At 35.3% G+C, this 11268-nt stretch overlaps 1 protein-coding gene and 1 long non-coding RNA gene across 2 annotated transcripts; one reads left to right on the forward strand and one right to left on the reverse strand.

Moving 5' to 3' along the window:
• Window positions 1-328: 328 nt before the first annotated feature.
• LOC110048360 (ras association domain-containing protein 1-like) lies at window positions 329-10468 on the forward strand. The gene is made up of 9 exons (XM_020754142.2): window positions 329-974; window positions 4509-4636; window positions 5036-5149; window positions 5915-6046; window positions 6219-6299; window positions 7015-7105; window positions 7322-7437; window positions 7710-7787; window positions 8892-10468. The coding sequence occupies exons 1-9, from the start codon at window positions 467-469 to the stop codon at window positions 9027-9029; spliced, it is 1386 nt and encodes a 461-aa protein (XP_020609801.2). The 5' UTR covers window positions 329-466; the 3' UTR covers window positions 9030-10468.
• Window positions 1412-3669, reverse strand: LOC110048364 (uncharacterized). Its single transcript, XR_002296618.2, has 3 exons — window positions 3438-3669; window positions 3077-3205; window positions 1412-1675 (listed from the first exon to the last, which is right to left on the reverse strand). It is a non-coding gene; the product is annotated as an uncharacterized LOC110048364 (long non-coding RNA).
• Window positions 10469-11268: the final 800 nt, after the last annotated feature.

The raw sequence follows: 11268 nt of genomic DNA on the forward strand, positions 1-11268 counted from the left end.
TTTTTTTTTCTTTTCTTTTCTTTTTAAAATTACAAACCTCTTATCTTTTCCAAATTTTTCACGGAAATCAAATTTTCAAAATTTATTTTTCGTCGATGAGTCGCGGTGCAAAATGGAATGACGCTATCGACTCCCTTTTCAAACTGGTAAAAAAAAAAAACCTACTCTACAAAAAAGTACATTCCGATCGGGTTGGTTTTATGCTTATTATTCGCTCTGAAATCGAAGCGATGAAAAAAACTTTTAAAAATATTGAGTTTTGTGAAGCGAGGTCCCTAGCCTCCCCACCCAGCGAGTGACAGATTTGTCTCATGACGCAACGCAATCCTCCTGGGACATATCATATTTCACGACCAAGAAACATGGCGATCCCGGACGTGGAAAAGGTTCAGTTTCACGACATGTCTGCGAGTGTCAACAGTTTACAAACACGTCTTGCTTTCGAGACATATAATCTGAAGCCCTTATGCAAAGTAAACTGAAAACCGTGGATAATAACTCGAGCAAGAACCGTTTTCACGACTGGATATTTGTAAGATTGTTGCTAATTTTCGAAAGGGGCATATTTTGGCTACTGTACGCTATCTCTATGATGGAAAGTGACGAGGTTTTTGTCAACGAGGAACCGACACCTCGAAGCCCAAACTCTCCAGGAAAAAACTACAGGGAGTTCAAAACTCTAACCAGTGATCAGAGAGACAGAACGCGAGCTATATCTGTGCCGCACATGCCACCAACAGCAAAAAACCCAGTGAAAGACTTCATTTCGCATTTTGTCAACAGAAAAGGCGCAAAGAAACGCGCTAGCTTAAAGCGATCTGTGACGACGGAGAATGTGACGGACGAGAAGGCTGCTGTAAGATACGTTGGCAGAGGACATTCATTTGTTTCTTGTCATCTACGAAATCCTACATGGTGCGACTGCTGTGGGGAGTTTATTTGGGGACTTTTTAAGCAATGTGTACGGTGCAAAAGTAAGTAAAAAGTTCACCATTTTTACGCTAAACCAATGCAGTTTCAACAGCCCAGACATCCTTAGTTTGTGTCACATCTGGCTGTTGTAACTGCAGAGTACATAAACTGCGTTTAAGACTGAAGGTGGAGTATTGTAAGCTTTAAGACCGAATGCAGAGTAGTGTTAGCTTGGAAGCTTACACTATTTCAGCTTACTATTAACTTCCTATTTTCTACTTTCTAACTATTCTAACTTGCTCAAGTTTCATAGAGCAAGTATAAGCTCACATTTTAGGTCGAGAATATTATCTTTGCGGTTTCTAGGGCAGTTAAGTTAGACGTTAAGCATAAAGAGATTAGATTCATTAAGTTAACGCAATCCTATGGATGGATGGATGTTTACTAAACAGAGTATAAAATATAAACTTGTCCAAACTTAGTTCTTCCAGTCTTGCGCCACTGTTTAACAAATTAAGTTTAATTTTTTTTTCTTGAATACACTACACTTTGGCCAGAATTGCCAATTAAGTATGTTGATTCCACTATGTCTACATGTATAAATTATATTGGTTATGTACAGAGCACCTGACTTGAAACCCATTATAAAAGTTGTTAAATGATATATGACCATTGAAATATATTACTGCACCTTTCAAATAACACAAACTCTGCTTAATAAATGGTTTCGTGTTTTGTTGCCGTCATTCACCTGCATCGACATCTCAGGAAACAGAAGTTTATTTCAGTGGGTTGAAAATGTCACATAAACAGTGAGTTGTGATTGGTAGATTTTGATCCATGTTTGTTTGTATTTTTTTTGGAAGTTCCTTGGATATCATTGTAATTATGGCTGACTTGCATTCCAAAGACATGGTCGGGGGGGGGGGGGGGGTTCAGGTTTGCACTTCCAAAGGGGGAATACAGGTGCACAATTAGAACTATTTGTGAAAACGTTTCAAGTGAACCAGAGTTTGTATTTTGATGTTTCTTAAGAATTCTCCATCTTCCATAAAAATTTGGATACTGCCTTCACAAGTCAGTGAGTTTTTTGGGGGTACAAAATAAGCGTTTTAGTTTTGTTTTCCTTTTCATGGGAGTCAAACAACTTATCTGATCAACAACATATTTTTTGCATTTTTGACTTACTGGGCTGAAAATTATCAACAGGTAAACATTTTTCAGTGAGAATGAGAAGGTGAATCTCCATAAAATAAAGGTGTGTGAAAGTTAGAGAGGGCTTTTCAAGTCAGCTGTAAAGAAAAATCAGAATTTCCTGAGTGGGGTTGACTGATTACGGAATTCCAAAGGCAAGAGGGGATTCAGCATTTTACAATTTCTGAACACTGGGAATGGAGGGGAGGTTGATGAAGATACCACCCATGGTACCAGGTATGGATGTTTTCCAGAATCATCCAATGTTAAAACATGGGTCGACCTTCTGTAAGCACTGGGTAAAAAGGGAGATGATGTCATGTGTTACCATGTTCATGTTATCCTTCATGGCATTAGAGCTGATGTCTAAATTCATCTTCCCAATGTTTGATACATGTATATGAAGATTAGTAAGCTATTGATCAGGAATAATTTAGATTTTCTTAAAGGATGCTCAATGCCTGTACTTGGATGTCAAAAAAGCAAAGATCTGCCTATGAAAATTTATGAATGATTAGTGGAGAAAAATATGTATGTCAAACATATGTCATGAATAACTGTCAAAAATGTATGATTTACAAAATAATACAGCTTTGAATTTGTGTCATGCACAAATTCAAATTAAAAAAGAATTAAAATCTTATTTAAAATTTAAAATTTTGTTTCTCAGTCAATGATTGCAAAGATTTTAAAAACGGCACCATTTTTGAGACAAGAGGGATATCAAGCAATTTGCTGTTGATATTTTACCTCTGCAGAATTTTATAGTTTCACTACATGCCTTTGGGATATGACTCACACATAAATATAGCGCACAGCAAAATATAAAACTTTTGTGATTACTGTCTTACTTACAACACAATGAACCACATGGATCTTCCTTGTAATTTTTGTAACTTATTGCCAAGCTGCACAATTATGTATAATGTTTTTATATCTGTGTAAGTGAAATAATTTGATAAATACCTACCAGTAAAACTGTTTGGAGTTACCAGAAGCTAGCAATATAGTAACAAGAAGGTCATACAACTGATGAATCTTGAAGGCAAGCCAGAATTGTGTTGTAATGCAATGTTATCAGTTACTGCCACCTGATTGTCTTGTAGACAAAACACAGAGATTATGTGAGTATTAATGCCCTTTGCACTAGCAAAAATGAATATATCTTTAGTAGTTTTTAAAATTATGCTTTGCACAGTTTGATAGGCAGATTCATTTTGACAATAGTCAGTTGTAACATAGTAAATAAATATAAGACTAAATTTTATAAATTACTAATAACAGAAAGAGAAATTATTATAAATTAATAGTAATTTAAAAATATTACATACTTCATAATGCCAGTACTGAATGTATAATCTTGAACATTGTGGTTTTGTAGAAAAGATCTGGTGAAAAATACAGTCATGCCCTTTGTACTATTAAATAAAATCAAGTACAAGTTCCAACAAATTTCTGTTGTAATTTAAGATGTTATAAATTAAAACCTATCAGCTTTCTTTTTATTTATCATATGACAAGCATATAATAAATTCTGGGGAGAAAAGGAATACATAAACTGTGTTTTTAATCCTTTATTTATTAATAAAATGTGTTTTGTTCAGTTGGTGAAGTCTTTGATTGGTCAATAAAGTGATCTCAAAGATTTCAATCAACATTGTGTCAAAATGCAATTCAAATTGTCTATTCAGATAGTGACAGAAATTTAAAATTTGTTCAAATATTTGACATATGATAGTTTTTTCTGTATGATGTCATGCATTAAATATAATTTCTAGTTCAGAAATGAATTCAAGCAACATAACTTTATTGACAGTGAAGCCACTTGTTAGAAACATCATTTACCATTTCCATTTTACAAGAATTCTGACATTGTTCGTGGTACATGTAACATTTTTCTGAGGTACATTTTTCCATCTATAGTAAGTGATTAATTCTAAGGTACACTTAATCATTTTTTGTATTGGTTTTCATCATTAATGTGCTTCATTTATGTTGAATCAATCCCTTTATTTTGATAATTGGATTTTACAGTGAAGGGAACTTCAGACTTTTATCTTTCACCCTTTCAGTTGTGAAGTCAAGTTGATGTTATAGTGAATTTACAAGTAAATCCCTGGTTTATTACCATTCAGATAAAACCTTAATGGAGCAAAACTTCACATGGTGCTATTTGCAGAATCAAATTTGAAATATTCTCTCACTTTTAAACCTGGTCTGTTAAATTTGTTTGCCGGAAAGAGAAGTGAATATTGATTTAAACATCTACATATTCAAGTTGCAGCAAAGTTAGTGTAAGTAATAATTTTACTTTCAATTTGGATGGGAACAGTCTAGCCAAACAAGATCAATTGTGATCGTTGTAAAGCAGTTCTTGATCTATTTTTCTTTTTCTATTACAGACTGCAAGTACACATGTCACCGGCGATGTAGAGATGACGTGGATTTAGACTGTACTGGTGGTTGGCAGTTTGAAAGAAATCTGTCAGTCGATGAGATGACTATGAAAACACTACACCTTATAGATCAGGTAATAATATTATTATTAGTGTTGATTGGTACATGTCTTGTTTTGTCTTTGGTTATACTGAAATCATCAAGACGCTTATCAGGAATAGCCAGTGTTGAGAAATTTTGCCTCCCTGTAGACAGTTCAAGTCCAGACCACTGTCATATTTAGGTGGAGTTTGTTGTTTGTTTCCATCCTTTCTTGGAGGGATTTTTGGGGTTCTTTAGTTTACCTTCCTCTTCAAAAATTGACACTTCTAAATTTCAGTTTGATCTAGAAATGTTCAGTTGGCAAGCTGCCACTCTATCATGGATGTGTCACTGTAAATTCCATATGTATGTTATTTATTAACAGTAAAGTTCTATGATTTTACAGTGTGCCTATAGGAGCATGAAATGAAGTGTTTTTGATAAATTGCAGGGTGAAAAGAGAAAAGAACCATTTATGCTTTACACAGATTCTCCAACTGGAAGTCTCCTGCGCAAGAAGATTGATGAATTCAATTCATCAACAACTGGACTGATAATGACCATGGTAAGTTACTAGTGTGTGACTGAATTATTATCTAATTAGAGCTTGTTGGTGGTTGGTGTTCATTTGGTACATGGTCCCAAAATACCTTTGACTATAAAATCAGACATGTAGTGGTCTGACAGCTAAAAGGTAATTGATTAGAAGCTCTCTTTAGGGATGGTTGCAATCTTTTTGTAATGATGCTGGAATCAAATCTGAATTTCAACATCAAACCATTTTCTTCCTAAGTGTAACAGGAATTGAGTGTTGTGAATGGTCAGGATAAATTGGCAAAAGTCTTGGGAGAAAATTAAGATTAATGAGAGAAGAGATGTACAACATACACGCAGCAAGACCAGCAAAAACTGGTCAGGACTGATTTCATAAATCAAGTCATACACTGGCCAAGTGAACATCTAACTTATTGGGAAATTTTTCCAACACTTCAATGTTGCAATTAAGCAGAGAAATCATTTTACTTTTAAAAGAACTAGATTTTTGGAAAATTTCCCAGATGCTTATTTACATTGACAAACTGGTTTTTTCAGAATCAGTGTTTATTTTGAAATAATTTTAGTTTATTTTGCCAATGAAAATGGACTGTGCCATTAATTAAGTAAAATTGTCAAAAGAATAAGTTTTATTTATTTGTAAACTATTATCACGGATAAAGCTCGGATTTGTCACCCATATAATTGACAAGTCCTGGCCAAACTACTAAGTCCATGTATTTTAATTTTTCCTGAAATGATTTGTGATAGTAATGGAAAGTTTCTTTTCTGTCAGAGGAATGAAGATACTTACCAAGGCTTCATCCGTGTCCATATGAACCTGGTGCGTCCTATCAACATCATCGCAGGAGAGAGACCTCTGTCAATATTTGAGACAGTTGGTGTGCAGAGAGAAGAAGATCAGAAGGTCAGTGGCATTTAAATGGTAGTGAACCAACTGTGTTCGTCTAAACTCTAGTTAAAGTTTGTCCTATGGTGCATTTACCATTCAGATAATTCACTAGGTAAATTGTTAAGAAAAAGAGTTCAGAACAGGGTAACAACTGTGTGATAATCATAATCATGGTTCTGTATTGCAGAGTCCACAGCGGACTTCATTTTTTCTTCCCCTTGGGACAATAAAAGCATTACATATAACAAGTGAAACTACCGTCCATGAGGTGAGTTCCTCTCAGGTTATACTTGAAGATTTTTTGGCTTTTGTTTTTGAAATAATTAGCACAATGCGACAGATCTGGTATTACTAATAAAAATAAAATATTCTCAATACCAACATTGCCCTTAGTAATAGTAGGCCAATTCAAGGGAGGCTGGGGGCTTCTTTAATATTAAGTCTTTGTCAAGTAAATGCTATTTAATAATTCCTTTTTTTCAGAAGTCAGATATGTAGTCAGTTAGGCTATTCTTTAGACTGCAGACACCATAAACAAATTGTCTGTTTTTCCGGGTTTACATGAATTAAATTCATATGTCAAAACTTAGTTGATTTCAGATTTTTTTCTTTGTTCTTTGCCAAGCTCATTACTTTTATTCTCTGTTTTACAATGCTTGTTATTTTAATTTGTTATTACTGTGCCTTTCAATGACATGCGGACTCAAAATTCAAAGCTCAACCAACAAATGCATTTTTTGCTATCGTCAATCAAATGTTCGGCGGTTCCCCCCAGCTTCCAAAGTGCTATGTGTTCTGAACTGTGCTTAACGATTTGATTTGATTACCGCATACTCGGCAGTAGTCGGAAGCTGGGAGGAGCCACCAAACATTTGATTGATGGTAGTGAAAAAGTCATTTGTCAGTTGAGCTTTGAATTTTAGAGTCTGCATGTTATTGAGAGGCACAGCAAAAATTTTGAATTTTTTTTCTTTTCTTGTCAGGTTATTGTAGCTCTCCTCAAGAAATTTAAGGTAGCTGATAATCCAAGAAAATTCGCACTGTTTGAGTGTTACCAAGAGGAAGACAAGCACAGTAAGGCAGTCGTCTGTTTTGAATTCATTTAATTGTCAGATCAGAAGTGTTGCACTATCCTAAACTACTGTGTCTGTTCCATTCCCCCCCCCCCCCCAACCAACCACCTGACCCTCCTGTTGATAGTGTAGTGGTAATGTGCACCAGGAGCTAGGAGCTAACACTTGAAGTTATCTGAATAGCCCTCACTGTGTTGAATATTTTTTTTTCTTGCAGTGATTCTTCGTCGGATGTCTGATTTTGAGCAGCCCTTGGTTCTTAGGTTGCTTTGGGGTGGAGGCGACATCAGACATAATTTCTCACTGCAGGAGAATGAAACAGGAGACATTGTTGTAAGTGATATGCCTGGGTCTTGGCAGTTTTTATGCTAAAAAGTTCTGTATAGGTGAGCTTGATCTATAGAGGTCAAGTGTGTTATGTTCTAGGACAAGAACCTCAATTCTCTCAATGCTTCCATGGGAAAAGTTCTCTCCAACAGCAATAAGTTATTTAACCCCCTGTTGACTAAATGAAGGTTAACGGATAGGGTCAGCTCTTTGGGAAAATGTTTGCATAATAACTAACATTTATGAATTTTGATCAGTGTCTTTGTGTTTTATTTCAGTGGGAGGTTTTCTCCATTCCAGAGCTCCAAAATTTCATGAAGATACTAGATAGAGAAGAAGAGGAACATATAACACAGGTCAGTTCCTGGATTTTCTCAAAGGCTGGTTGTTGTTTTTTTACTCTTGAGTCTTTGTTTCTCATGTTCCATGCTAAATAGAAGTTGACTTGTCACAAGTCTAGTCTGTTCCTTTCTACTTTTGGTTTCCTTAGTCAGGCAAATCTTAATCAAGCACTGCAAAGAAAACCAATTTTCAGGCTTAACCTTTCGAGCAAGCTGTAACCATAATGTACTGGCCAGAAATATTTTTTACCAGCTCCAAAAAATCCATCTCTTAGGGCTGGTTCACACTAGTGACGGAAGCGACAGAAGCGGAGTCGTAAGCGGAGTTGGAATCGGAAGAAAGTTCTGAACTAGTGTGAATCGGCACGACGGAAGTGGAATCGTAAGCCTCGCTTTCAGCGTAAGCCTTGCTTTCATTTGTAAACATTCAAGATGGCGGACCCAGGAGACAACGAGAGATTGCTGCTTTTGCTATTGCTGTATTCACTACTGCAATACATACCAATCTGAAGTCCTACTTGTGTAGCGACATCCTCCCATGCTAGCCTTTTTTTGCTGTTGTCTTTGAAGTCCCTGCAGGACTTGTCATAAAGAACGGGGAACTGTCTCACAGCCTCTGCCAGTTTTTCCTCTAGAGCTGCCACTTTTTTTTTTCTTGCTCTAAGTTTGAAAGGGACTGGTAATGAGTTTTTTGATTGGCTGATAATACCACTTCCACTTCCGATTCCATTCACCTTGTTCTCACTGGATTGGAAGCGAAAAAAAAACTCTTCTGATCCTTCTGACTCCGATTCCGTCGAGCTTCCGACTGTGCTTCCGATTCCTCTTTTTGATTTACACTGGATCATAACGCTCCTTGCGCTTCCGATTACGTTGCTAGTGTGAACCAGCCCTAATAGTTAATGTCTGGAATTTGTTTTTCCTTTAAAAAAGTTTCCCATAAAACTTCAAGGAAGGAATCTTCAAGCCCAACTGCAAAATCCACTAGCCCCATGACATCGGACACCACCTTCTTTGCATGCTGTTAATTTGTAATTTTTTTTTCCCTTATGGATCTTTCCAACTTGCTGCACTTAGTTCATATTCAAGCTCTCCATTTATTGATTGTATTCATGACAGGTAGAAGAAAAGTACAGAGTTTACAAGGAAAGACTTGAGCAAGCTTTAGCACTATTAGAAGGAAAAACAGCTGTTAATTCATCTCCAGTTGAAGAGAAGCCACCTCTGGACGAGTCTAGTGAAACATCTGACCAGTAGATGCTTTATTTATATTATTCAAGATAACTAAAGCTGCAATAATAATTATTATTGTCAGTGTATGTTTTAAGATCAACTTCTTCTGTGATAGAAATTAGTTTCATATCAATTGGATATTTTCCAGGTGCCCATGTGGATCATGAAACCTTGTGTTAGTGAAATGACACAATAATATTTTATTGTAGAAATAGAAGGTGGTACATACCCTGCAAATATGAAAACAAATTTGGGAGAGTTAAAACATTTATACTAAGCCTCAGCCTGTTGTTGTGGCTTGTATATTAAGGTTTTTTAATTCACCCAAATCTTCTCTTTTCAGGGTGGGAAATGGTCGTTCAAGAAACTCTAATAAATTTAAAGTTCTAATTAATTTTTAGTCAACTTTCACAGGTTTGCTCTGTTAGAGTCTTAATTTCTATTGCAAGGCTTAGGAAGTCCCTGCTCCCTTACAAGATATTAGTCTTTCATATAATCATTACAACTTAGGCTGTAGTCTAAGAAAAAATACAAGGAGCTCAGAGGTTCCTAACCATGAAATCCTGGATTCCCATTGCTTAAGCTGCTTATATGAAAAAAGTAAGTTTTCCTAGTCACCCAAAGGCAAAAGTTAGCCACCTGTGGCATCTTGGCACTCTAGAGCACAGCCCTGTATTAGTTTTGTATATTCTCAAATTTACAATGTACCATTAGCTACCTGTTCTTCTGTTTGTATTGGGCTTTCTGGTAGACAGTTTAAAAGCCTTTCTCCTATCTTTAAAATAAAGTCAGTTGACAAAATGCATTGATAGCAACCATCTTGAAAACCTTATGCAAAATGACTTCCAAACTTTTAGATGATTATAATTTTATTAAATGCCATAATTTTGTATTATGAAATGTACACAATACCAGAACAGCAATATAATGATAGGCAAATACTATAATAATTATTTATACTGGATAGATCTTAATAAGTTGCTAAGAAAGTATGGTAAATTTAAAATTATAATAATTTTTATAGTATTACAAATTACTTTGTGGACACTTTCGCTCTTATAGGAGGTTGACAGCAAGGATTGATAACAAAGTTTATTTGGCAATGTTACATCCTGTTCCATTTGAAGTCTTTGAGTAAAATTGTTGAAATTGATCGTACATGTACATCTCATTTTAATTCTTGATCTTTCATACTACTGTCTGCAGAAATTTTAATTTGCTTTTTGGTCATGTGGCTTGTGAAATTTTGACAAAAAACATAACCAGTAAGGGAAAATATTTCTTGTATTTATAGATATTGACAGTACCTGATCAATATAGTTGACCATAAAGTTGGAAAAAATATTTTTCCAGGTGTAATTTAAAGGCCTTGTCATATAACTGGATGTCAATAAGAAGGCAAAATATGTAGAGAGATGAAAATCTCCAACATTATTAAAGGTTATATCTTTGTTTTCAACATATAGAGTGGATTTCAGTTGACTGACAAAAATAGTTTAACCCATTGACACCTGAGCCGGCTGTAACCAGCTGTGAGGAGGGTTGGCATTTGTTCCACTTCTGACATCATCACCTTTGACCAAAATTGACATCGCTTATACTCAAGTTCTGCAGGAGGAAAAGATCTTTCCAATGATACCCAGATCAGAGTTATTGGGTAAATTGAGCACAAAATATGGAGGAAAATGCTTAGAATTTTGAGTGAAAATCTAAGAGCAAAATTTCCCTCAACTACATTTGGTTACTCTGTGATAAGAATATTTCATCTTGATGATGCTTTCTAGAAAATTCTTAAACTGGAAGCAAGTTAAGTAGAAAGTCAACAAATGCAGCAAAAAGATTAAAGGAGAAAATGCAAAAGCTAAAAAACAATTAAAATAACTGAAAAGCCTAAAGACATAGGTCACTTTCTCGTCCAAAGACATTACTCAAAATTTTGATTTTTGCCCATTCCCAAGCAAAAATGTCCTAAACACAATGTCAGTGGGAAAAAAAGGCACACTGTCATGTGGCAAATGCCTTTTTGAGTAGATTGGAGCCAATTCAGATCATATTCATGATGAAAATGTCAAAAATATCAAATATATAGGCATAGCCAAGTCTAAAAGCAGAGCTCCTGACTGCAATATTTGATCTTCTTAGTTCAGAAACTCAGAAAATGATCAATTATTGTGAGCATGTAATTGTTCAGCGTGTGGTTTTGCTATTTTCTTGTAGTTAAATGTTAACAAACTATACCCAATAAGTGTAACCAAGATTGTAG

The sequence above is a fragment of the Orbicella faveolata genome, unplaced genomic scaffold (genome assembly GCF_042242905.1).
Source record: "Orbicella faveolata isolate gen_17 unplaced genomic scaffold, um_ofav_v1 contig_35, whole genome shotgun sequence".
Lineage (NCBI taxonomy): Eukaryota > Metazoa > Cnidaria > Anthozoa > Scleractinia > Merulinidae > Orbicella > Orbicella faveolata.

What these genes read in the sequence shown, in the direction of transcription:
- LOC110048360 (XM_020754142.2), top strand. Translation starts at nt 467, where the DNA reads ATGCAAAGTAAACTGAAAACCGTGGATAATAACTCGAGCAAGAACCGT. An exon ending in GCAATGTGTACGGTGCAAAA is followed by an intron (nt 975 to 4,508) that starts GTAAGTAAAAAG and finishes TTTCTATTACAG; the next exon opens with ACTGCAAGTACACATGTCAC. An exon ending in ATGAAACAGGAGACATTGTT is followed by an intron (nt 7,438 to 7,709) that starts GTAAGTGATATG and finishes GTTTTATTTCAG; the next exon opens with TGGGAGGTTTTCTCCATTCC.